Source organism: Odontesthes bonariensis, chromosome 18, assembly GCF_027942865.1.
Source record: "Odontesthes bonariensis isolate fOdoBon6 chromosome 18, fOdoBon6.hap1, whole genome shotgun sequence".
NCBI lineage: Eukaryota > Metazoa > Chordata > Actinopteri > Atheriniformes > Atherinopsidae > Odontesthes > Odontesthes bonariensis.
The window spans coordinates 9525125-9552187 of NC_134523.1; the positions used below are offsets into that span (position 1 = coordinate 9525125).

Genomic DNA, 27063 nt, shown 5'->3' on the forward strand with positions numbered 1-27063 from the left:
TGAGAAACCATGTCAGCAAGTAACAGTCACAATATTACCAGCATGAGTTAGGAATAATATGAAGATATATTCTTAGTAAGTTCTTGCTATGTAAACATTCAGGGAGTATCAAAACAGATGCTTCGACACGTACAGAGTCGGCCCACAGAGTACGAGAGAATTCTTTTGTTTGGTGACAGGATTTTGTGAATAATGCAGGAATATCCTCTAACATGTAGAGGTTCACACGCTTGTACAATCTTTTATAACTAGGGTTATTGTGCCACACCTTCGGAAATTTGGTATGTGAATGAACTTACCCTTTAATCAACCTCAGACGATCAGCTGCTTTCCCCACAGGGCCTTGAGTTATGAAGTGCTGAGATTCTATTCAGGAAGTGTACAGTAGATTATACAGTTGTGATTGTCCGGGTCATTTCTTGATGGCATCAGACTAAAAGTCAAACCCTTCCCATCACAGCTGGTCACAGTACAAATGGAGGGCAGGCGTGGAAGGTGATTTAATGCATGCTATATCCTGATTCGCTGGCAGGTTATTTTGGCCTCGGGTCAGGACACCGTTTGTGTGTGTGTGTGTGTATGTACACTGTCCCATTATTGGCTTGGAGACATCGTTCCCTGCACTGGCTTTGCTTCACAAGAAAATAGACACTCGCGCAAACACTACAGTGGCACGTAGGCTTTGAGTTGCCTAGCAACCGTGCATTAAAGGTTATTGTTCAGGCAACTTATGTAGGTGTGCGTGACTGTGGAGCAGGAATGTGTGTGCAGGTGTGCGAGAGGAATCATGTGTGAGCAATTATACTACCATCCAATCTGTTTACCCCTTTGTGTGTGTGAGTGGTCCACAACTTGGTGTGTAAGGTTCTTATTGATAACTCACAGTGATGTTTGCCCCGTGTTAACCCACTTCCATGGTTTCCATGGTAACAGTGGGACAGTGACCCGGGGCAGTCAGAGGAAGCCACACACTCAACTCACTGCACACACTCAAACTAGCCGCTGGCTTGATTTATATGACGCTGACTTGCTTTCCTTATAAAGATTTCCCTCATTAGTCTCTCAGATTTTTGGTGCACTCCTTATGGAACTCATTTGCATTTTTGCTACCCTTTTTTCTTCTTGAGAGATCTGCCATATGTCTTTTGGTTAAAATTGCAGGAAGTTTAAATATTATACTGCTTTTAACTCAATCTACATTTACCGTCAAGTGGGAAGTTTGTAAAGACTTGTTCTTGACTCCAGTCTCAGTCTCTACAGTTGAAATGCAATCGGACGGAACTTCTTCAGCCAAAGCCAATGTCCCATCTATCCATCCATTTTCTACACCCACTTAATCCAATTTAGGGTGGAGATATTTAGCAGATACTTAACATTGTCCCTCTTCTGTCTTTGCCTAGCAGCTATGTTACTGGGCATCATAAAAAAAATAAAGATTTCCCTTCACAATAGAGAAGTCGATCAGCTAGCCAGTTTTGCTCCTCTAAATTATGCTCTTTCAATTCTAATGACAACTCTTAAAGTATCTGTCTGTTGTGGTTTTGTGTTTCTGCTCCAGCCATGGAGTTTCATGAAAAGCTGCAAAGCCTCGCGACAAAGGAGGGGCTGAAAGGTTCCAAGGTTAGTCGAGCACTGGAGAGTTTCAGCTGGAACATCACCATCCTCAAGGTCAGCGACACACTCATGCGCTTTCAAAGAGCCAAAACAGCCTTCATGACATGTTCTGGCCTCTAGCTGGTTGATCATTCGTCTAATCACTTTCAATCTCCCTTACTCAACTCCCTCCTTATTTCTCCTCAATCCTGCCACCGCAGGGCCAGGCTGACCTGCTGAAGCACGCCAAGGCTGACGTCCAGGAGAACATGAAGCAGGTGCATGATGCTGCGCTGACTGGAAACCTCACCAAAGAGATGGTAGGATTAAGTAGAGTCCGCTCGCAAACACGCCGAGGTCAGGATGACAACACGAGTGGTAAAGGTACCTCGGCATAGCTCGCAGATGACTATGGCTGACGTCATACCTGCTTTGATTAGCTCTTCTTACGTCATAATTTTGTTCTCAGAGAGGGATGATGACTGTGAAAGTCTTGAAAATGCAGCCACTGAACGAGCTGTGATGCACTGTTGATAACAGATGCAAGAAATAAGACGCTGGAGAGATGAATGTAGTCAGATGTGAAACCAAGGTTCAGTTGTTTGTACTGTTTTAAACTGTAAATAAACCAAATTTACTTTCTACGTGCAATTTTTTAGGTTTGAAGTGTCATGACCAGGTAGAAGAAATTGCATTTTTACCAGCTAATGGTCAGGTTTGCTGAAAATTCAAAATCCTTCTGAAAACCTATCACCACTCATTGCTACATGGTTTGCAAAATCAAGCCAAGGATTAGATGGACCGGTGACCTGTCCATGGTGTGCGCTTCACCCAATGACAGCTGGGATAGGCTCCATCCCTAAATTGGATTAAGCGAGTATAGATAATGGATGGATGGAAGTCAAGGATTAGATTCAGATCAAGTTGCAGGACATTTTACCTGTAAGTTAGAAGACACCCTCTCAATGTCAATGAGTCTGTGAATGTTTGAAGTCTTCTCCGTTATTTTGTGGACCAGTGAGGCCTCCATACGTCTCTCCAGCTTATCTTTTTTATTATTATTAAAGAATATGTTGGTCCCAGATTGCTGCTCTTCATCCAGTTGCCATGAGATTGTCTGCCTCGCCCATCTTTACCCTCTTAATATTGTCTCACAAACAGTGCTCTGTATTTTTTATTTTCCTGAAACCCATGTGCTAATTAAACCCGTCACCTGCCATACTGATCAACTCCTGAGGTGTTGTTGTCCACCTCTTCAGAACTAATACTGTTACTGCTGAAAGTGCTTACTTTGTGTGCAAAACACTGTACAGTATTTTAATATGTAATTCTATCCTTTTGCTGTAAAGAATATTTTGCATAAGTTATTGTAATAATGAAAACATTCCAGATACATACTGTATTGTTGCAGTGGACGAGGCTCAGCCAGCAACAGTCAGGATGGAAATAAAGACAATTTTAAATGACTGATGCTCGTGTGTCTGTTTCTTGTTTTCTGTAGGGCCTTTTTTATTGTGCATTCATTCATAGTGACACATGACACAAGTTCTGTGTAGGGCTGAGATGACAGATGGGGACGCTCATCTGCTGCATAAGGGAAGCAGACATATGGCTCTGTGCATATGTGCAGTGGATAAAAGACTAACAGCTTCCATTTGTGGTTTCATCAGGGATGAGAGAGCTGAAATTTTAATTTTGTGTGTTTTACTGCAAATCTCATCCAAGATGAGGTACATTTGACTGACGATTCAGTTTAAATATTCTAAATCACACAATTGAATAACTGAGTTACAGAGGATTGTCACAGTGAGACTATTAGATGGCCAAGTTTCAATTTTTAGCCATTCAGGTAGCAGAAGGGACAGATATTTTTAAAATGCTTTGTGAAATAAGATGGGATTGCAATTAGCTGAATTGCACAAACTGATTACACTTACACTTTACTGGCTTTCATTGCTTTTGCAAATAATTGATAGATGAGCATAAAAGTTAACAATCTGAATAACTTTTCATCAAAATAAATAATTGTGAATAAACGTGGAATGTAAAATGCTGTCAGATGTTCTGCTGTAGACCAAATACATGCAAATCTGATCGGCAACTCTTCTATGATCATGGGGATTTCTACAAGACAGAGTTTTACTAAAAGATTCAGAGGAATCTCTGTAGGCAGGGGATGGGTGTGGAAATCAGTAATGGCTGTTTGCGGTTTCAGAAGGTGGCAGCGCGATTAGAAATACATACATACAAGATTCTATTGTGGAAATGACTATATTTCGTCATTGCACCATCAAATGAAAGTATAACTATATCGTGAAAAAAACAAAAGATAGGAAAACAGTAGCTTAAATAAAATGGAGAGGGGGGAGAATTAAACTTTCCATTCACCAGGTTAAAGACATGTAGACTATCCATGGCATGGGCAAGTTGCACAGTTGTGAAGTCGGCATGAACTAAAGATTCAGAGCAATGGATGCTGCCATTAGGAAAGCAAATTTTACAGGGAAGACCTCGCATTTTTCTATCAAGACAATGCAAAACCACATACTGTATGTATTACAACGGCATGTCTCTGTAGCGGGTGAGTCCAGGTGCTGAAGTGCCATAGCGTCAAACATGAAATGCTACAAAAGGAAGGCCTGTGGAGTGGGTGAAACCCAATGTCCAGGTAGAATGGGGGGATTTCATCTTCAAAATGATAGCAACTGGTCTCAAAAGCCTCCAATGATGTGAGAGAAAGAAAGAAAAGCCGATTCAACACAGTGATAAACTTTGCCTCGTGTAAGGTTTTTCAGAAATATGCTGCAGAAATCAAACGAAAGATGAGTATATTTCTTTAAGAAAAACAAAATCTCAACACTTGTAATGAGTCTCTGTACTATTTTAATTAAATGCAAGGGGAAAATTGCTTGCAAATCATTGCATTGCAATTCACATTTTACACAGCATTCCAGCTTGTTTCGAAACAGGGATGTACTAGATGGACCTTGAAGACTAATTGCTTGAGCGGCGTCTCTACAAATAAATTATTTTATGTACAGCAGCGTTGTGTGCAGACCGTGCAAAACAGATACAGAAACAAACTGGAAATTTAGACGGTCTTAAAAGCAAGGAAAGCACTCCCAAAAGCAGACACTAACATCCGTGTATAGCAAGAGCAATGTAGTTTTATTGATCTAGGGGTTAATTATGCTGAATGGGCAGCTAGAGAGACATTCTTTGCATGACACCTCACATAATTTCCACAGAACATGAGAACAGCTCACTCCTAAAGTGAAAACTTATCACATTAAAAATATCCATATTGGAATACATTCTAAAAACAAAGGAAAAAAAAAAAACAGACTTGTTTCTTAACTTTAATGATTTTTATCTGGGGAATTAAGAATCTAAACAGTTAAAATATTTTCTTTAAAATAAAAAAGCTCACAAAAAAAAAAAAAAAAAAAAAAATAAGATCACAGAGTTAGGTTTTGTTTGGCTGAGAGAAGAGTAACGGTCAGAGGCACTGGTTTTCAGGGAGGTGAAAGCTGCCCTCGACGAGTGACAGGCGGTCATCTTCCTCCTTTCCTTTCAGCTTCAGAGAAGGAGGATTCCTTTTCAAAGACAGACAGACTCGCAGACGTAACACAGGTAGGGGTATGGCAACATCTCCGCATTCAGAAGTGACAGACTATCACACTCCCAGTCAGTACAGTAAAAGAAGAGTCTTCTTCCCCTGAAGGGAAACTGCAGTTTGAGGTCTAACAGAGTGACCGTGTGGTGACAGCATAAGCAGTTCAATGGCACCCTCTCTCTGCAGAGAAGGGAACTACAATAAACGGTATGAGTTAAGGGTGAGGTTAGATGCTACCCATAACAGGCACAGCATAATAAGGAGACAGGCATTAGGTAGATGAGATAGCATTCAGCATCAGCTCAGACACGACTGAAGTGGCACAGATGACAGTTAAAGAGACAGATTACAAGGTACGTGTGACAAAGTGTCACAGTCCACGTGTGCAATTTTTAAGTTGACAGCACTTCCAGTGGTGCTTTACTGAAAGCTGCTGGTTCCCCTCTCTGATCCCAAGTCAGTTTTCTTGTAAGAGTGTAAGAGACGGAGAACGGGGCCAAATCACTCATTCACAGGTCATTTGGGTTAACAATGGTGAAGTCTGAGTCCTTGCTGTGGGTGGAGCCCTCATCTGGGCTGGAGGAGCCTGAGGTGGTGCCAGTCATCAGGGGGTCATGCAAAGTCTCAGATGCGCCCTCAGGTTCCAGTCGCACCGTGCCACGCCCTCGCCTAGCTGGAGGAGTGTGCGCTGACCCCGCCCGTCCTCCACCCTCGGCGTGCAGGTCTCCGTCTTGAGAGACAAGGATGTAGTCGTCCCAGTTCTTACCCTCTGAGCCGACAGACGACGCCACCTGCACACATGACATTTAGAGAAGGTAAAGTCGAGATAGACACATTCTATGAATGAATTCCCCAAATGATTCTGGCCCCATCAACAATCATGCTAAAACTTTGGCCCAGCAAATTCAAAAGCATATTTTTTTTAAATCAAGCAGCCTCTGTATCACGCAGCATCATTCTGGTTTTCATACTTAGTTTTAGAACCCATTTCTTCAAAATTAGAATCAAAGTTCATGTACTGGATACACTGGATCATTTTAAACGGACAGTGTTGCCAACATGAAAAACAAATACCCTATCTTTGATCAAAAAGATCAAAACAATTACATCACATAACCTAAAAACAGCCCTGCCTGAAATTAATATCAATTTGTAGTTAATACCTGCACAGCAGCTTGCACAAAATAATAATTCCAGCTGCAAAAAGAGGAATAATGGATGACTAACTTGTTGCACAGCGGGGATCACCGCCGACTCCTCTTCGTCTTTTTGGACCATGCTCACGTTCCCTTCCATATCAGAGTCTTGGCTCCTCTTATCGTCTCCCCCTTGTTGTTCTTCGCTGCGATGATTGATGGTGTTCAGAGCAATTTCAGCTGCTGCTGCTGCTGCTGCTGCTGTGGAGGTGTAGTGATCATCAGCGATGGTGATCTCTTCATTCTCCTCAGCCTCCAGCTGGCTCTGGTTGAAGCGCAGCGCCCCCTTTAAGATGTCTTTGATCTGAAGTTACAGAAACAGACGGCCAGTAAAGACCAAGGTGAAGTGAGTACAATTAAATAGTTTTCACACACGAACATGGAAAATCAAGGCCTGCACAGCAAGAGAGATTTTCTATTCAGGATGTGCTCTCACAGCCTGAAATATTAAGGGAGGGGTGCAGAGGAGTGTCTGTTTAAAGGGCCCAGCAGGCAGTACGTGATACAACATAATCACAGAGTGGAATTTAAATCCCATGCAGGTCAGCATGTAAGGATGTTAATATGGACACCTGATCACCAGCAGCTCACAAGAAACCACTTGGCAACATCTCTAGAACATTTCAGAAGTGCAGTGCTCCAGTGAAAACAGTTTTAAGCAGCCACATCTCAGACATCAATCCACACTCGCCTGTTTGAGTCCAGCCAGCGACACAAGGACTTCATCCTCTTTCTCTAGGTGTTCTTGGAGAATCACTTCTTGGATTTTACCTGCAGATAGAGTTCTAAACTCAGTCACTTAGCTTTCAACTCAGCCACAAAATAATCTTTTCCTCTGAAGCCTCATTCTGCTTTCAGTTAATCAGACGGCAACTGAATGTCATGCTCAGGTGTGCTGGGTTTGATTGAGCGTCCCGGTCCTTTCCCCCAACATTTTGCAACAGCAATCTGACAAGCAGTAACATATTCATCTTTTTTTTTGCACGGCACAGGTCCGAACTGCTGCGGTCATATTATTAAACAGACACTTTGGCAGTAGGTTAACTTGGCATATGATAATTTATTCAAAGGAATCTGACAGATTGTGTGAACAAAATACATAACAGCCCCGTGCAAGCTCTTCGACTCAATGGTTTCTTTTCGATAATTAGCTGCAGCATATCGCCATATTCTAAATGAACGAGAGAAAACCGTGTTTAAACTGAAGACTGAAACGCTGCAACACACTGTGGACTGTGAGAAAAAGAAAAAAAAATCATTCAAACCATTCTGCCATTTATAACTTCCTAAGTGTTAGATAGAGCATCGTGCATCGACATTTGGCCAAATCTCCTGCACAGATGTTGCAGATGAGCCTGCAGTAAAGGCCGTTAATGTTTCAGATCTCGCGTGTGAAAAGGGTTTAAAGGTAAAACTAAATCTAACAAAAATAGACATATGATATGGTGTGGAACTACTTAACCTAAAAAACTGACTTCTAAATTCCATCCGACAGTTGTTAGATTAAAGTGTTGGATTAAAATGACACACAACTGGAATTATACAGCGTTTCATGAAAGAAGGATTTTTTTTTTTTTTTTACCATCAGTCTTGTGTTTCTGGATTCACAAACTAAACATGGCGTTTTTGACCATCAGAAGCTGAACTCACAGATGTGTGCATTCATCATCTTGGCACAGTACTTGCTCATGGCCTCCAGGTCATTAATCTGGCCCTGAAGAAAAGATACCTGGGCTTCCAGGTCCTCCTCCTGTTGGCATCACATACAAGACAATAGGGAGAAAGGATTAAGTCTCAGGCAGAAAGACATAAAGACAGACAAAATGAAAAAAATGAGCATATTGAAAAACACAACAGGTCAAACGGCTCACCGTCTCTTTCTTGCCCATGGTTTTGCTGTGGGAGCGAGAGCGAGTGATGTTGAAGAAAGACTCTTTTTTAGTGGCAGAGAGGGGTGGAGAGGAGGTGCTGACATCACTCCCTCTGGAGAGGGGCAGAGGTGGGGAGGAGGTGGACTGCCCCCGCCCACCAGAGAGGCTCTCTATGCTGGTGGAGGAGCTGACGGTCCAGGAGCTTTGGCCTAAAAAAAATTTAAAGAAAAGGGGAAAAGAAGGGAACAAAGGTTAATGATAGCATTACGAATTGTGAACCACATTCTAGTGACGGTACTTAATTTGCATTTAGACAATTTAAATCACAGTTAGTGTCATTTTTCAAACCTAAAAACTTGAGAGTAAACTTTGGAAAAAAAACAAGTAGTCATTTGAAACCAGTCAATTGAATAATTATAGACTTTTTCGGAATTGGAATATAGCAGAGTACATATTAAATACATTTGCATTTAAATGATGCATTAATCTACCCCCAACAAAAAACAGGGATAAACTTACCAATTAATAATCATACTTAAGTCTGCTTCCCCTCTCTCCCTCCCCCTCTCTCCCTCCCCCTCTCTCCCTTCCCCTCTCTCCCTTCCCCTCTCTCCCTTCCCCTCTCTCCCTCCCCCTCTCTCCCTCCCCCTCTCTCCCTCCCCCTCTCTCCCTCCCCCTCTCTCCCTCCCCCTCTCTCCCTTCCCCTCTCTCCCTTCCCCTTCCCCTCTCTCCCTCCCCCTGCTGACTTTGTGATCTGGTTTAATAAATGTAAAGATGAGCAGCAGTCTGACAGCAGCAGGAGCTCTGAGTGGACAGTGTCAGAGATCCTACTTCCCCTCAAATAATTAGGTTGATCATTGTTAATATGCATAATTTAAATGCAAGCTTGAGTGGAAAATATGGCAAAATCATTTTCTTTGCAGTTCTTTAAGTCAGAGCAAAGGAAACAAGCACGCGCTCGACACTCCAATATTAACAGCGATTTGGAACGCAGACTTAAATTCACAAACACGTGGAAACTTCTTGACAGCAACACTGACAGCTCAGGCATCAATGCACTCATGATTTATCTCCATCACATGCAGTGCATGCTCTTATCTGATTCCTCTAATGTGTACCTGTCTGGCAGCAGATGAGCATTCAAGCAAAGGGCGAATTAAACACTTTGTGCTTAAACATGCAATAGAAGTGACAAAAGCATGGACAAATGGGAAGCACGTCACACAAGCGGTTGCCATGGCAGCTGTTACCTTGTGTGTCAGTGTGAGTCTGTGCTGGGAGAGAGCTCTGAGACACTCCACCTGAAATTCCATCTAACAGACAGGAGAGTCAAAGCTGATGCTGCCACAACCACGCAAACCATCGGCTGAGCACACTCAGATAATCAGTGTTAAACACAACGTGCAGTAAGAAAAACACACAGTGATAGGTGGCAGATTATCAGGATTATCAGTCTGTCCTGACACAGATCTGGAGCAGCTCTGCTCCGTGTCATGCTGCTCACCTTTGCTGAGGTGGACCGGCATGCTTTCAGACTTGAGCAGACGGTAGTTCTGCGTGTGGGCCTGGCCCTGTGTCTGCCCGGGGGCTGGGGACTCAGCCAGCGGGTGCGGCAGGATGGGTGCTGGTGCTGAGGTGGGCGACGTGGACAAGGAGGAAGTTGCGGAGGAGTGTACCTCGCTGTTGATGGGGGAAATGCCACTGGAGGCCCCAGAAATGGCTGGAGAAATTAGCTTCCTGCCGAAGTTCAGCAGGCTGCTGGAGACCTTGTTGATGTTGAGGGGAGCAGCCTTCACGCTGGAACTAGACCTGGAACGGCAGGTAAGCAAGACAAACTTAGGGAAGTTGTGGAGAAGAAGAAATTGTGCCAAGATACAAGATAACATGCAAATGATGGCTCAGGGAGGAAAGAAAAATAGCTACTAAACATGAATTCAAAATGAAGCCAGAAGAGGCAAAGATCTGGGTCCAGACAGATTGTGAGCACTTCTTCTCAGTGAGCTCCTGAAAACATACCACATGCTTGAATCGCTACAGCTTGCAAACACGACTTAAATGCGCCACTGTTGCATTGAAACCCAGTTCCATTGCATTCAGAGGGGGTGACTTAGTGGCTGTGCCACTGGGGAATCATGATGTTTTACATGGCGTCACACATACTGAGATGATGACGTTGCATGTGCAAAATTTGGTATTTTTTTGTCAATTTCTACAGTTTCAGAGTTGATGTCAGTGTGGACTCATTGTTTAGCATATCCGGACACATTTCGAGTGTAATTTTCCTTCAACTACCTGCAGAAATGCTCGCTTAAAATCAGTCGCTGAGAAATTTCACGGATCGATCGAGTCGGGACAGCTAACAAACATTTATACAAATCCATGCTGCTTAAATAAATACTTTTATTAAACAATCCCAAACATGCGGCTTGAATTTCAGGACAACAATCAATGTGATTGTTGAAAATGGCCTAAATGTATTGACCGTTAAAATCCAAACAAAGTGAAATTCAAATTCAACAACTTAAAGTCAGCTAACTCTGTAGATGTTCAGTCATTTTTACCATCAGCGGCCCCTCAGTTCCTGAACAGATATGGAAAATGGCTTTAAAGAAAATTGAGTTAGACAAAAAAAAAGACATTTAAAAAGCAGAAAATCAACAGCGATGAAAAGATCCAAGATAAATTGAGATGCGTTTGAGATTGTGATGTAATGAAATAAAAACCAAGTGCACTCTGAGAAGTGGGGGCACCACCTCTGTGTCTTCTGATTTAACAGAGATAAAGATGTGAAAAGGAGAAGAGGAAAAATAAAGGAGGAATGAAGGAGAAAAGGAAACATTTGTTTCACATGGTCCGGGGTACAGTGGCTGCCTCACCGTGTCTTGTTCATCAGGTCAGCTCCCCTTGTTTTGTAGTAATCAAGGTTCTGCTGGAACTGGTAGTTGACAGGGCGTGGGTTGTTCTGCAAAAGGTGGGACAACAAAAGCCACTTATTGTGTGTCTTTGCTCTTTGTGGTTAACAAACAAAAACAAAAAGAGTAGACAACCTAAAATCTGCACGACCACATAAACAAACAAATGGGTTTGTGAGTCAGAACTTGTGAGCAATAAGCCTCTATCCTGCGCCCTCATGCCCCAAAAACAGGAACAATGCCCCGCAGGTGTAAAAAAAAAAAAAATAAATTAAAAAAAAATGATGCGGACATGCTGTGACGTGGTCATTGAGATGGGAAAACACTGTGATGTTGGAGCAACACCTTGCGGAAATCTAATCCTAAACACTTATATAGTGTTTGATTTAAGTTGAAGTCATGCCGAGACTCAGCTAACACGTCAGGGTAAAAGGAACTATGAGAGCATGTGAGGAAAAGCAGCAAAAGGAGTCAATTGAGCGCGTTACAGAAGAAACATGCTGAGTGCTTAAAGACCGCTGCAAAAATGGAGCCGATAGATTTCTTTGGACGTCTTAGATATCAGAAGAAGAAAAAAAATTAGCTTTTTCACTGAACAAGTCGTCAAAGTGTCGAATTCGCCAAGTTCTGTTTCCACTTTTACCGTCTTAGCTGTAAAATAGTCAAACATTATAGGAGACTGTTGCAAGAGGAAGCAGCACCAACAATAAGGCCGCCTTATGGTGAGAACTACAACTCGTGCTCGGGGCAGGGACTTTCCTCTTATGACTCTGTCCAAATTTCAAAGTAGTCCGCTGCATTTATGATATATTAAGCATGGTGTACTTACGAAAATTATGAAAAAAATTATGGCCAAAAATCCAGACATATAGCAGAACCTAAAAACAATGCAATGTGAAGACTGAGAAGGAATACACGTTATGAATTTTTTTCCCCCTCTGTGATGATGCTTTTAGCTGGTGTAAATGTAAAGCTTGGATTCTCTTCCTAACTGCAGATTTCTAGAAACAGATTTCTATTTCAACATCAGAGCGAATACATTTTATGACCAGCTGAAAAACCATTTCTAGTTTCATGAGGAAAATAGCCGAAATGCATTCATATGTATGTCAGTCACAGTGTTTTTCTCTTATATTATGATGCAGGTTTAAGTTTAAAATGCTTTACTCGTGGTAACACGCCGCACAGAAGCTCAATCATGACATGAAACTACGAAATGTGTACATACACTACATCTAAGGAACTTGCTCTAATTAGGTGCAATGCCCACTTCACTGATTGCACCTGGTTTCATATATTTAACATCAGTACCTTGTAGACACTTTTATGCACCCACTCAAGTGTGAGGAGCTGAAACCTTCGCTGCCAATTTTGACTTCATCCCCAACCCCCCTACCTTATCACCATTTCACAGTGTCATACTACTAGATGGCTTATTTCTTTTTGGGTCTACCATATGCAACCCACTGCTTTGCATGTGGGAGTTTCGCTTCAGCAAATCTACTTCCCCTGCGAGAACAATCAAGCAAAATGATTCCGTGGGCTTACTTTGGGATCTCGGAGGAACAAGGCCTTTTGCAGCAAAGCGTTGATGTCTCCTATTGGAGGATAGTGCATTAGCAGGCCCAGGCAGGTCTGGAAGTTACTAGCGATTACTGAAAAAGACAAAGATAATGATCATCAGTAAAGTTTTCACTTGTTACAAGTCTTTGAGCTGTTTTAAGAGGACAAAATGTGCTATCTGGATCCAACTGAGGTCTTTCTACGAAAGGGCTGTCCAGCTGCGCGACAGATATCAATATTGTCATGTTCAGGGTTACTTGCCCTAAAAAATTCAGACTGATGGGCTTCCAGAGAATGTCACATTATCTAGAGAAGAGGGGGGGGCTGACATTCCAGTCTGAACCACAACCCTGCTTATACATATGGCAGAGAGGATCTACTGTTTTCTACTTAAAGCCTCATTAGATTAAATGAAGCAGAGCAATTTACATTCTTCCTGTGACGTGTGACCCACAAATGGAATTATTTGATTATTCATTAAATAGAGCGTACACGCATCTCGGATGTAGAGCAGCATAGCCACAAAGATGTAGTCCACCAGGTCGAGAGTGATGCTGTCTGCAAACAGAGCGTCCCACACCACGAGGAGGTCCTGAAGAGGAAACTCACGGCCAAACAGCAGACGAACCCACCGGCTGAAGAAACAGACACACAGGGTAACTGCACCCGAGTCCAGCTGAGAGTTGCGAAAAGAATCAGGCGGGCTGAAGGAGTAAATACTGACATGCCGTATATTTGGGGGGCAATCTCCAGCCTGTTGAGGTGCATGTGCAGTTCTATGTCGTGCTTCTTGACCAGCTGGTCCTGGATACGGTTGACTTTGGTCACTATGGCAACAGATGGCCCAGCATCCTGGGGCCGAGCGAACGGGATGCTGGTCAGCATTTCTTCCTTACCCTGAGGGAGCAGATTATTATATAACTGGCACATCACTATGTAAACATCATTTAGCAGCGTCTGTGTCCACCTGACCGATGAACATTCACCATGTGTTGAAAAGAGCAATTGTTACTTTCTGGAAGCATAATATAATATTCTCAGTTTGAGAAAAAGGTTGCAGATGTCTGCTGTTTGGATATTGACTTTTATGATACCACGTTCCCAGCATGCTATTATTGATGGTCAAAGTTTTTCTGCAATATGTTGTCAATGTATTTACACCATTACTTTTCTATAAAGTGATTTTCATTATGAGTGGCAGAGTTTGCTGTTCTCAAAGTCCTACCTACGCATTAGGGCTTCAGAAGAAACTGCAGTAAATAACTGCATTTTATTTCAATACTTCAGTGCTTACTGCCCAATTCCAGCTGCCATAGCACAACTGAATTAAGTTACAGTGGATGCAAATCCATCCTTTCCAACTTCTGCAAGCTCAGACTAGACGGGTCTATCCATCAGAAAGACTCCATAAATGTTCAAATACTGCAGGGAGCTGACAGCTGAAGAGTTTAAATCATCAAGCTGCACACCTCCAAAATATAAGCAATGTGAAACAAGGTGCAGCAAAATGAAAAAGCAAAAGAATCAGTTTGAGTACATGAAAAAAAATTAAAATCAAAACGATAAAAGAAATGTCAAAGAAAAACAACCTAAAGAACAACAGATGCATATTTCGCTTGTCCCCGTGGTATATACCCCCACAAACACAAGTCCAGCAGATGCTTTGTGTTTGCAAGGGTATTAAACGGCAATGGCTGATACCATGGCAACCAGCCGTATGTCTCACCAAATCAAGCAGGACTGAAACTCCCAGTGTAATTACTTTATGTCGGCATGGAGTCATGCTTCCCAATCAGCGGATATTGTGTTACAACGCGGAATCAACTCCAATGTCAAAAGGTTTTTTTTCCTTTACGAAACACCCCCCCCCCCAAAAAAAAAACGTCAAACTGACCCTCCTCACTTCCCGCTCAAAGCTGGAGAACCATGGCTCTGTTGTCTCCATCAGCTGCGAGAACATGGCACTGAAGAGCGAGGTAAAGGAGAGAATGGAGACATGAATGACAATTCAGTACCGTGTGAGATAAACACAGTCCTAAACAGTTCCAGTTATGGGGACCAAAATATATGAAAACTCTCTGAAATTGAAAACTTCCATCATTCGTCTGATACTGATATACTCACTAGGCATCATGCTCAAGGTACTCCGGGTTCAATAGACATTTCATCTCCTCACTGTGGAAGAACGGAGAAACCCTCAATAACTGACAATGTGTTGGCTGCAGAGAAGCAGGTCTGCAGGTGTTAGAGACAACTAAAGGGCAACAGACTCAGTTTCACAGTGAGTACAAACTGACCTGGGGCTGGCTGTCTCACTGGCATGCTGGAAGGCCTGATGGTCACAGTGCAGCACAAACACTATGGGAGCCAGCAGCTCATGCATTCCCTGCAGAGACAGAGAAAAAGACAGCAGGAGGGGGGGGGGGTGTAAGATGTATAAAGGTAGGCAGAAAATACAGTTAATTTGTGGTCAGTCTGTCTTTAATAATAATGTACGAGGTTACTAATCCCTAATGACAGCTTCAATTTAGATATTGTTAGGCCCCGCAGACTGTGTGTCACTTCCAGTTTGCAAGGGAGATGCTGCACCGGCCATCTATTCCTGTTACAAATACTGATAACGACCAGGTTATTAACCCCCCCCCCCTCCTAGACTATCAAGACTATGGCTCTTTAAAAAAAAAAAAAAGCCAAAAAGACCAAGAAGGATCTGTAAAATGAGAAGAAAAAATGTCATTTAAACGTACCTGTTTATACAGTAACTGTTCGTTTTCTCTGGCATAGCAGAAGAGAATGTCCGTCAGCTTGGTCCTCACATCGTCATCCTGGAAGTAACGGATCTCAGGGAATCTTGAGTGGGGGGGAAGAGAACACAGGCTTACTTCATGTCGATCGCATCAAAAAAAAAAAAAAAAAAAACACACGGAAGACAGAGTGAAAAAGATCCTCGTACGTTCTAAACACGTCCTGCTTTATCATCCCCTTCAGCTCTTTATCCTGGAAAAACTTGTTCCACAGGCTCTGGACGAGATGGGGAAAAAAAACAGGACAGGGTCAGAAACCTGAGGGATTTGGGGAAATCACACAATGAATGCGCTACCACATTGATTAGGAACAATGATAATTTAACAAGTAAATTAATGGATTTATTTTTTCTGTAAAAAAAAAAAAAATAAATAATAATAATAAATCAAAAAAAAAGGCCCAGATCCATCAGTCTCTTCAATAACACACAAAAATATATTTTTTAAAACAGACAGCCGAGAAGGAATTAGGGAGTTAGAAATTCGGCTCCTTTCTGGGCAGCGATTCAACTCACAATTTCCTACAAACAACAATATGATTTGGTTCTGATAAATGGAACGTTGTGGGGCAGTGGTTGGGACACGTGAGCTGAATCTTTAAACAGCTGCGGAATACCAGTTCCAGTTGTCTTCAAAATAATTGCTCCTTATACACCACAGTCCATATTCATGAATTACAAGAAACTGATTCATATACATTGACATCTGCATGCTTGTTTTAGGCAGACTCTTACATTGTATACATTCTGTCAACCAGCTGTGCACCAAGTAAAGAAACTAAGAAGCAGCACTATCAATTAATGCGAACTGATTAACTGGAAGTGTACCAGGTGTTAACGGATTTCCATACTCGCCAGAAAGGGCTCTGGTTGCCTCTCTATGAATATAAGTGTGGCTTTCTAATAGCCATCACTCAGTAAGAGACCAGGTGTTCAGCCAATAACTGTGAGGAAATAAAATGACTGAAAAAAAAACAACAACAACTGAGCAGCGAGTTGATCATTACCTAAATAAATGACTTTATAATTACTGTATGAAGACACCGTCTTAGAATTATAATGACACAATCTGAAGGGATAGCATCAGGGTCACCAAGCATAAGAAAAAAAAAAAGAAAAGACAAAGATGGAGAAAACACTGCACACAGCCTCACCCCCTCATCCTGGGACAGCGGGTTGTTGACCACCAGGTCCTGCTGGCCGGCAGCCTTGCGGGGGTTTGTGATGTGCTGCGACGGAAAACAACGCACACTAATCAGTCGCAACACTCACATCGTTACCCTAATCTCTGTAAGCAGGACAGCAGATAAGCAGTTATACGTTCTATTTAACCTAAAATTGTGGCGGCTGCTGACAGGTTTGCAGTGATGTTAGGTGTAATTTGTTTTCGGTTCTTAATTATCCGGCCTGACCACTTTATCTAGAAAAGATAAGTTATATACAGTCCTGTGCAAAAATCTTGCGCCGCCCGCTTTTCTTGATGCGAGGCCAAGAAATAGGAGCAGGGATTTTCTTCAAACATGGCTAAACATAAATATAAATGTAGGAGCTCCATTCTCCATCAAGGTGATCCCACACTGCTTCAATAACAGGCTCTGGGATGGATTCACCTCTCCATGATCCGATTTTCAGTCCAGTTCCAGTGTTATTGGCATCCCTCTGACAGCCTTTTTTCCCCCGTTTCCCAAAGGATCATATACACCTCTCAGGTTCCATGTCAGGTCTTTTTGCCTACACGTCTTCCTCTATCCCCCACTTGTAGTTTCTGAGATGCGCCATGTTTTTTGGGCTAAAAGCTCTTTGAGAATCTGGTGCAAAAGTGCTATTTCATGCTGTCACACTGTGTTACCTCGTGCCTTGGGATCAAATCTAAAATTGGCTCTTTGCAAAGTTGTTTGTTATGTTATAAACCCTGGTTTATCCCCTTAGTTCAGTGCTTTATTTTTTAATGCTTGAATGAGTCGTAGGTCAGTGTTGAATAAAGGGTGGCTCAAGATTTTTGCTCACTACTGCAGATCTATACAAGCTCATTTCCTCATGAAACAAAACGAAATGGCCACAGAGGGGCGCTCTCACCATCTCTTTGATTTTCTCATACTGGCCCCGGAGCTCCTTGGTCTTGTTGATCCACTGCCCTTTATCTTCTGGAAGAACCTCCAGGTACAACTGCACACACACAGTGTATGGATCAGTCCTTGCTACGCTCAATAAAATAAAAAACAAAAAACCTCACAAATATGTCACAGGCATGCAGAACACTGGCCCCTTCACAAATAAACTCTTGGCTTTGTTTCCACCAAGTTGAAGATCTGCGCTCTTCTGTGGCAGGGAATTTACCAAAACCCCTCTAATCTAACTCTATGGGACAGCTTGATCCACTTGGCGGTTACCTTCCAGCATACGCTCCGAAAGCGGCTGCTTCTCAGTCGACCGTTGATGCCTTGCTGCCGGATCCTGGCCAGGTAATTACTGTTGAGGAACAAGTCGTCCCATTCTTTCCTGCACGGGGGAGGGGAGGCGGAGAATTACGAGATTTATGAGTTTCTCAATCCAAATTGGGCACAGTCTTCCATCTAATGTGTCATCCAGCAGTAAACTGAGAGGTTGGAACAGTGTGATGAGCCAAGAGTTCATGGCACAACCACAGAAGGAAACACTGGAAGCCCTTACCTGTATGACAGGAAGGTTGACTGAGACTGTGAGTAAGTGTTGCTGTCAATAGATCCTCCTGTAAAAAGGGGGGACACAAGGAGGAGATGTTAGTGCTTAAAGCTTGTGGGGGAATTAACCTTTGATAACGACAATAAAAAAAGGAACTGGTCTCCTCACTGCTCTTAAAGAACCAAACACCTATTTTTGTGCCTTTCTTACAGGCAACACGGTGGAGCAATGAGTGCCAGAAGCAGAGAAAGTGATGACAGAAAGGAAAGCGTGATACCACTCATCCTTTTTATTAGCAGTAATAAATCTGATCTGGCCTGCAGGTGAACATGCATTCAAGTCAGAGACCTGTCTATCAACATTAGTTACAAGAGTAGATCATTCCACAGGGACACTCAGTATGAATATTCATCAGTTCCACAACATGCCAGCGGACAATATTTGCTTTCTCTCACACAGAAGCATAAAAACACCCTTAGCCTGGAGGCTTTGCTTACCAGGACTCTGACTCACAATTCAGTCAGCTCCAAATTTGACTTTTATCATCTCCATCATAAACCTCCATTTATAAAGACTCCTCTACATCTTGTCTATCTGTCTGAGACCAAGAATGAAGAAGAAGCCCCTAGATGTCTAGTTTAAATCTTAAAAGGTGGCTACTGATTGGGTACAAAATAAAAAAAGAACCAAGGAGCCAACAGTCGCAGAGACAGAGCGTATTGGGATATAAATACATTTCCCCGGACAAGGCGCCTAATGCGTTATTCATAATACAGGTTTGAGAAGTGCCACGGAGAGTTGACATACTGCTGCGATTCTTGTTGAAATTGTGGAGCGGATCGAAGCCCGTCTCCTGCTGCTCGTCAGTCTGGAGAGGGTGACGGGTCTCGAAATTGGGGTGCTGCATGACCGCAACCCGCCTGGACCTGGAGAATGAGGTCATAGAGAAAGACAGAACAAGCTCATCAGTCACAGCAAGTACATTTAAAAAAACTGAGCAATAAAAAAATGGCAGATTGGAAATAAAAACTGATAATCAAGCAACTACCAGAACCTTAAGCTACTCTTTGGTTATTTCATGTAATGGCACACATGCCTTTGGGCCCTCAAAGGCCCAGGTGATAAAGCACAAAGGACTCCCTCTGCAGTGACTAACATGTATTGATGAGGACACAAATCATCGATCAGAGCCTGTGCTAACTGGCTTTGCTTACTTTACTTCATACTTCTGACCTCATCACATAAGTCAGAAAAGCTTCTCTGATGCTAACACACATAAACCAAGCACCCTCGAGGCCTTTGATCTCAGTACTTACAGTCACAGCCTTGTGATTCTCCTCAGTCAAGACTCAGAAGAAAAAGATGTTTCTGCAAGAAAAAGAGGTCGAAACAATTACACCAAACACCTTTTAGCACACGGGAGAATGAAGGACAAGGCTGTTAAAGGGACCGATTTGATTTGGCGCTATAAAAGTCACCAAAGCAGCAGCAGACGGCATCGAGAGAAACCTGGAGTGGCTGATCAAAGAAATGCTGCGTCTTATATCCAGCGGACAAAAAGCGACTTCACACGCCGCAGCAGTGGAAGCAGGCGGGCAGTAGCAACGTTGCTAAATATTTATGACACCAAAGACACTTTGATGAGCACTTCAGGAAGCAAGCTGGGTTATGTTTCTGTGCAAAAAAATGATCAAGCAGTGCATTTCAGTTCGGCATTGCTCACAACTCTGTAACATAAAACACAGACAGTGATTACTGTATGTGAAGAATGGCTGATATTAACAAGAAGCTCTTGAGCTGCCCGATGCTCAGCCGTGCTCAATGTGATATATCGAACATAACCAGCAAAGCTAATGGAGTCATTACGGAGGCAAATTAATGCATCAATTAAACATTCTGAAGCCAACAGACTTTTCGTCACACGGCACATAAACTGTAGTGTTTCTGACATGATTAAGAAAAAAATGAATTTGAGAAAATCTACCATTCTTCATGAATGCATTTCTGCGCGTTTTTCAAAAAGTAATTGTATCTTCTAGCTATGACGTAAACTCTACTGGCATCGAGCGATAAGTATCAGCAATGCACTGGATGGTGGGAACAGGCAGAACATAAATGTACAATACTCTCCCAGACAGAATGAGTAAGCAATGAATAACACGGGTAACAATCCTTACAAAGCTGGTTAATGGTAGAGTTTATAACCTAACCAGCTGTCCAACACTCTAATGAGTCTTGTTTCATTCTAAATAATCCAGACAAATGTTTCGCGACTTGATCAGCTGATCAGAACCTAACTAACGGTTTAAGTAATTTGCCAACTCAAATGCATTTTCCCCACGTTCCCTACTTCAAAAACTAATAATCAGGACTAGTCTGTTATCAGATTTGATACTGAGCCTATTTATGACGATCAGGTTGGTGTTTTGTTGTGGTCTTTTTTTTTACCCTCCCATGATGAATTAATTTAAAACTGCTATTTTTGCTCCAATGTCTCTGGTAACTTGGTGAACTTTTATTCAATCAATTTTTTCAAGATTAACCTGCTATATTTCTCTCTCTTTAATACCACAGATATGCATAAAGAGAGATAACAAATTAGTCAATACTTATTCTCAGATAAACGATCTGATTCTTTTCTCTGCTGTCATTACAAACAATGACAGCTGTGTGAACAGTTGTTTTGATATATATATGAAGATACCTTGGCCTCATATATATATATATATATATATATATATATATATATATATATGTATATGTATATATCTATGAAGCCAAGGCATCTTCACACCTTAAGGTGTGTCTGCAGAACAGAAAGAGACAAAATAATACCCGAAACTCCCTTTTCACCTTTTACCCTCAAGCCAAGAAAGTCTGCTGTGAGAAGGAATGGTAACATCACAAAATGGTGAAAGCTTTACTATCCCGACGTTTGTTGGAATGTGCCGTAGTCCCCTAATGCACAGATGGATATTAATTGAGAAAATGGAGACAACATTTAAAATATTTTGGGTAACACTGACGGCTACAGCCATCTTGGGAGAGTGTATGAATCCCTTCTTTCAACTTTGCATAGCATCTCAACACTTTCTGATCTGGGGTTGTGAGCAATGAGTTATTTGAAGGAGTCACCCAGACAAAACTAATTGGCTTTAGAAAAATAACTGCTGTAGCCTCGAGTAATAGCAACATCTGATACACACACGGTGCTGTGAGTGCGAGAGATAATGTGACCATTTCTACTGATTTCGGGTCACGCTGTTTGACTTTAGCCGTATATAAAGAGGGATTCATCAACGAAGACAAAACATTCTAAGAGACATATGTTTAAGATACCGACTAAGCAAACCACGAGCCAACTATTCTCTTCAAAGTTCTACGAGTTCCACTTCCTCTGCAAGCCGTCACGATCTAGGTTAACCAGCTCTACCGCCACTATTTATCCAACTTGGAATTATTCCCCGTTTATGAACACAGTTAGCCGAACAGGCCAACGGAATAGTACACATCCACAGAGCATTATGTGCTCCTTCATTTTATTAATTGTGGCAATAACACAACAAAGGCATCCTTTAAACCCATTAACCATGTGAACGAAACACTGCTTGATGAATTAGCTACACGCGCCGCGAAAATAGAAATTATTTTACATGAATAATGCATGGGGCTGTTTTCTTAGGAAACATCTGCTCTACTCAAAGACTAATGCTCCCCTGAAGTCAGTGGGGTTTCTCTCATGAAAACGGCATTATCCCGGTAAACAATCAGAACTAATCCATAAGTAGAGGCAAACAGAGGAATGTTGAGAATAGGTGTCTCCATTAATAGCCCGTCTTCCCACTTTAGAAGATCGGCATGGAGGATTCAAAGTCTCCGGAGCATCTACAAATATAAACACCAGTCTTCTGGCACAGAATATTAATTCACATTATAACTATCTGACAAAGATATTTTGAGGAACACACCCCCCCCCACGGACACAAGTGGTGCTTTGTCTCTTCTTTCCAAAAATAAAGTCACTCTAAGCTTTGTAAAGGGGGCCTTTGCCGATCACTCATCGCTGCTTGTACTTCGAGGAGATGTCTTTTGTGTGACTGTGTGTAAGCCTTTGTGGGTGAGCGAGAGTGTTTGAAAGACTTCAGGGCCTTGCCGTGTCGGCACAATGCTGCCAGAGGCGAGTCTCCTCTTAGTCACTTCTTCCCGGAGTCGAGGGTAAAAATGACTTCCTGGTTTTACTACATTGTAATCAAGGCAAATTAGTTTCTGCATTATTTAACCCACAGCACCTGGAGACACCCCTCAATAATTCAAAACACGAATCTTTCGTGAAATAATTAAATCAATACATAATGAAATGCATAAATAAATCAACAGACAAATAACAGCAAGTCCATCTGTGCCGAGGTGGATCTGTTCCTGGGGTTGATTAACAAAAGCCTGAGATGCAAAGACAGACTGGATTCATGAGGACAATTTATTACAGTTTAAAGACCACTTGGACCACAAACATGGAGAAGCAGCATTTAGCTGTTATGCTACAAACAAGTGGAACAAACTGCCAGTGGAGATTATACTTTCACCAAATGTAGACATTTTTAAATCAAGGTTAAAAACATTTCTTTTCTCATGTGTCTATACATGAAATCTGCACGGAATCTTTGAACTTATCGACTGTTGCTTGTTTTTAATTATTTTCTTTCTTTCTTTTATGTATTTTTAATGCTTATTCCATTCCCAGCTGCAATGCTTTTATTTTATGTTTTGTACATGAAACGTGCTCTACAAATAAATTTGACTTTGACTTGACTTCCTTCAACGTTATCTCACCAAGTATGATTTGACAAGGAAATAATAATGCTTGCGATCGTGTGCGAATAATAGAAGTCACACAGTTTCACTCCGAGATGCTTCCCCTAATAAACCTCAGTAATTCCCTTTTACCCAGACACATTCAGGCCGAAAGTGACCATAAATATCACAGCTTATAAGTTCCCTCCACTCCTTTGATTTTCCACTTGAGCAAAGTGAGAGAGCATCACACCCTTTATTGTCATGAGAGTATTCCAGGACCACAGCTGAACAAGGCGGCACGACGGGAGGTTTGCCAAAACAGTCGCTAATTAAACCACTTCAAAAGTTACCTCAGCTTAAAATGCAGAGGTGATGTTAACATGAAGAAAAAAATAAAAATTCAGGTGAAGCAGACATGAAAAAAAAAAACACACAGAAATGCTCCAAATTCGCTGGCATTAAGGCACAAAGCTTAAACTATGTTCTACTCTGAAGGTTATACGAATAGGCTATACCAAACCCAGATTGCTCAGCTGTAATAAATGTTTTGGTTACAACTACAGACTGTTGTCTACTATTCTGCATCTCAGATACATATGTGTTAAGAGTAGTCTAAAGTTAAAAAAAAATACAAATAAATACAGGAAGAGAATCAATTAATGGGCTCTTTAGAGGATGAATTTTTAAAGAGGATTCTGTGAACAGCACTGAGAGGCTCTGTCACTGGCAGCCAAAGCAGAAGCGGCAGACTGTAGTTTAGTCAAAGTGGAACACCCTCAGCTAAACAAACTCACATGCCTTTACTTCAGCACACAGCTAGAGCTCAAGAGCCTTTACGGTCACATGCTCTGCGAGAAGCTGAGAACATGCTTGAAACCACAACCTTTGCAAAATACCGTGAACCTTCTGGGTCCTGCCTGATTCGATTACCAGACATCTGTCTGTACTGTAAAGAATAACTGGAGCAGTCGTTGGCAAGCTGGGGATTTGGACACCCACAAGGAGTCATATGAGAAATCTAAAAGGGATATTTTTCCTTTTTCTTTGTTGCAATTCATTGGGCATTGTTACATCAATATGAAGGGGGAGAAAAATAATCATTCTTTTGTTGAACTGCTCACAATGCACCGAAATGCAGCCGTAGCTGAGGGGGCGGAAAGCAGCTTTTCTAATAAAACACACAAGCAAAAACAAACAAACAAACAAAAAAAAGGCTTGAAAACATTGCACAACAGGAAACCTATCGTGCAGGTAGAGTTGTCACAATCATGAGATCATATAAAAATATATAGATATGCATACATGTTTGTGTTTGTGATACTATCAACACCATTAGTGCCATTACTAGTTTTAGACTTTTTAACCTCCTTACAGTAAAGTTAGGCTTTCCTTTTTTAATTTGACTTAACACCTACATGTCATCCCAATGATGTTGTGGTAAATAAAAGAACATCTATGTAAAGGAAATCCAACGACAATACCGTCTCTTGATGCTGATCCAATGGAGCCGTTAAACCATAACAAAAAAGGGGGCACAGAGAGACCTTCGCAGAATGAAATAGGCATTTCTGTGGCGTTCATCCATCTGTTTTATACCAGGGAATGCAAAGAATTGGTAAAGAAATGTAAAAAAAAAATAATAATCTTTGTTAGTTCAGATGATCGCTGTCAGGCAATTCGGTACAAATTGTGAGAGGCCAGATATAAAAAAAAGTCCACATGCACAAAAGGCCTGGAAACCACTGCACTATAAGCAAACCTATTGAGCAAGTAGAACAGGGAAGAAACCTTTTAACATCCAGGAACAGTCAGGCACAGACTGACATGCAGACAATGGCCACCTATTTCCTCTTAATGCACACTTTGCTGCAGATGTTAGCAGTAGGCTAATGGCTTTTGAAGACAGTGGATTTTAGTCCCCCTTTCTTTAAAAAAAGGATAAAAAACAAAACAAAAAAAAAACTGTTCCTGAGGTTTTTCCCAATCCATCCCCACCCACCCCTAGCACCAGACATTTATACTGAACTGTGAAACCGCTCTGACAGGCTGTAACTCAACCTCTGCATTTGCCTGAGCACCTTAGTGAAAGTGACTTGCAGGGTGGCCCAGTCCAGCGAAACAGGTTAAGCCACGCAACGCTCACCCATTGTTGCCACGAGGACATAACATCTTTCTGAGATTATAATTTAACTTTATGCAAAAACTGGCAATGCGTGTGTAATTTAATTCAAAGATTTTTTTTTTAAAAAAGGAAAGGAAAGTCCGTCTTTGATGTGACGGATGGGTGGCTGCTGCCAGCGGGATTGTGGCCCAGATACAAGACAAAACACCAAGCAACTCCTACGCTAGCCCGAACACTATGTCGGCTAACGATGCTGAACGAGTGCGATGCTAGTTAAACAAACTTATTGTGGATGGCTGTAGCCGTCAGGGTTAACTGAACATGACTGGAGATGACAGGAAGCTAATGTGAAGCTAGCTTGACTGTTAGCACGCAAACGAGCCGAGGAAAGGGCCTGTCGTTACTTCCGACACACACCACTGCCGCTGCAAGGCACGAGACAAAGTTGTGACGCCCCCTCACACTTACACGGGTTGGCACGAGCGCGAGCATCAATCAGTAGCTACTGGCTTTCAGTGTTTGTTTGAATACCTGTCCAGATCATGCAGGGGTCCTCATTCTGCTGTGTCGGACAGTCCTCTGATTTGTAAACAGTAGCGGATCAGGCGGATGTGCTGAAGATCAGCTGACTGGTCATGTGATCAGGGAACTGAGGCGCATGATAACGTCAATTGAAGGTAGCTACTACTTCTTTTTGCATTTTGTGACAGAAATAATTTGCAGTTTTACTTTTGATATTTCCATTATTATTGCATTTAGATTTCTGTTTTAATAAGTTGCATTTATTGAATGGATTAAATCGAGGGCCAATGCTTTATGGAATAGTTGTTAATGTTGCCAGGTCACAAAGTCTTAGTACCTGGCATTGATCCAACATGCAAGCAGTGTCTATATTGAAGCAATCGAAATACATAGATTAATGCATATGTCCCTTAAGATGTGTTAATTAGTTGTTCAATTAAAATTATTAAGCAGGTCAGAGGTCAGACATGCCACTGGAAAGATGAGATGGTGCTAAAGGCATTGGCATTTTGGAGATGACAGGGTTAAATATTAAAGATAAAGCTGTGCTATACTATTGTACACTTTTGATAAAGCCTTTTTAATAAATGCTAAAGTTAATATAATGTCAAGGAAACGTCTGTTCATATCTCAGGTTTTACATTTTTAATCTGTTCCTATTTAGTCATAGGTATTCCTCTCTAAACTGTTGAGGACACATGTCCCCGTTCAGATTGTTAGTACAGAGTTTTAATGGCAAGCAGTCTACACTGAAAGTGAGTGTAGTCCATCTTAAAAGGGATTAAGTCTTTTTTTCATCAAATGACAAAACTATTGTACTCTCATAAATTTTGAGATGAGATAAAATAAAAATGAAATGACAAACATTTAGAAAGTTCAAGTGTAGCAGAGAAGGGTGTGATAGAAATCTTCAAAGGTCACCAGCAATGGGTGCACACACAGTGGGAGTACACACTCTCACCTGACAACATGGATAGAAATCCACAGCCAACAGGTGGGGTGAAGACACCCCAGACCCTGCTAAATGCATAAACATAAACAAGAGACGCTCCTTTTCAGTGACCTTTCCAGGTTTACCCCAACTGTTGTTAATAAGCACTGTAATCCCTCCTTCTTTAGTGTTACCTCTCTGTCTGCGATCTCTGTCTGCCCATAAAGTCTTGAAGTGGAGTAGAGAGGTGTCGGAGGAGTTCAAGCAGCCATGGCATGAAACAAAATCTATTGCCTTCTTGATTTTTCTGTTGTATCCTTGTCAAGGGCCCAGATTCGTCCATTTTATCAGCTGGTGATCTCACACTTCACTCGATGATCAATGGAAGAAGTGTTTTAATTTACTTCCTACTTTTTCTCTTATCTGGATTTGGGGTCTTATTCCAGGCATTACTTGGGCTTTGGAAAGCTCAATTAGCT

At 41.8% G+C, this 27063-nt stretch overlaps 2 protein-coding genes across 3 annotated transcripts in view; one reads left to right on the top strand and one right to left on the bottom strand.

The window, feature by feature from the left end:
• Positions 1-3069, top strand: part of LOC142367992 (inactive phospholipase C-like protein 2) — a 25652-nt gene extending 22583 nt beyond the window's left edge. Inside the window, exons 11-12 of the mRNA XM_075450029.1 lie at positions 1559-1668; positions 1815-3069. Coding sequence (XP_075306144.1) covers positions 1559-1668; positions 1815-1991 — 287 coding nt within the window. The 3' untranslated portion in view covers positions 1992-3069. The remainder of the gene's footprint in view (positions 1-1558; positions 1669-1814) is intronic.
• Positions 3067-25751, bottom strand: tbc1d5 (TBC1 domain family, member 5). 2 transcript variants are annotated; one of them, XM_075450030.1, is made up of 23 exons: positions 25663-25751; positions 19532-19583; positions 19023-19141; positions 18225-18282; positions 17945-18053; positions 17631-17720; positions 16709-16783; positions 15705-15772; positions 15499-15601; positions 15049-15137; positions 14876-14926; positions 14646-14715; positions 13476-13648; positions 13244-13386; positions 12737-12843; positions 11153-11238; positions 9781-10085; positions 9527-9589; positions 8277-8485; positions 8056-8155; positions 7097-7176; positions 6437-6709; positions 3067-6000 (listed from the first exon to the last, which is right to left on the bottom strand). In XM_075450030.1, the coding sequence occupies exons 3-23, from the start codon at positions 19120-19122 to the stop codon at positions 5719-5721; spliced, it is 2634 nt and encodes an 877-aa protein (XP_075306145.1). In that variant the 5' UTR covers positions 19123-19141; positions 19532-19583; positions 25663-25751; the 3' UTR covers positions 3067-5718. The 2 variants fall into 2 exon arrangements, with proteins under 2 accessions (XP_075306145.1, XP_075306146.1); XM_075450031.1 differs by lacking the exon at positions 9527-9589.
• Positions 25752-27063: the final 1312 nt, after the last annotated feature.

Bases quoted from the DNA above. Each gene is read 5' to 3' on its own strand.
- tbc1d5 (XM_075450030.1), bottom strand. From the start codon at position 19,122: ATGCAGCACCCCAATTTCGAGACCCGTCACCCTCTCCAGACTGACGAG. The intron at 17,721-17,944 runs GTAACCGCCAAG...GTGTGTGTGCAG, and splicing joins TTCGGAGCGTATGCTGGAAG to TTGTACCTGGAGGTTCTTCC. The intron at 7,177-8,055 runs GTGAGTTCAGCT...CTCTATCTGCAG, and splicing joins GATGATGAATGCACACATCT to GTAAAATCCAAGAAGTGATT.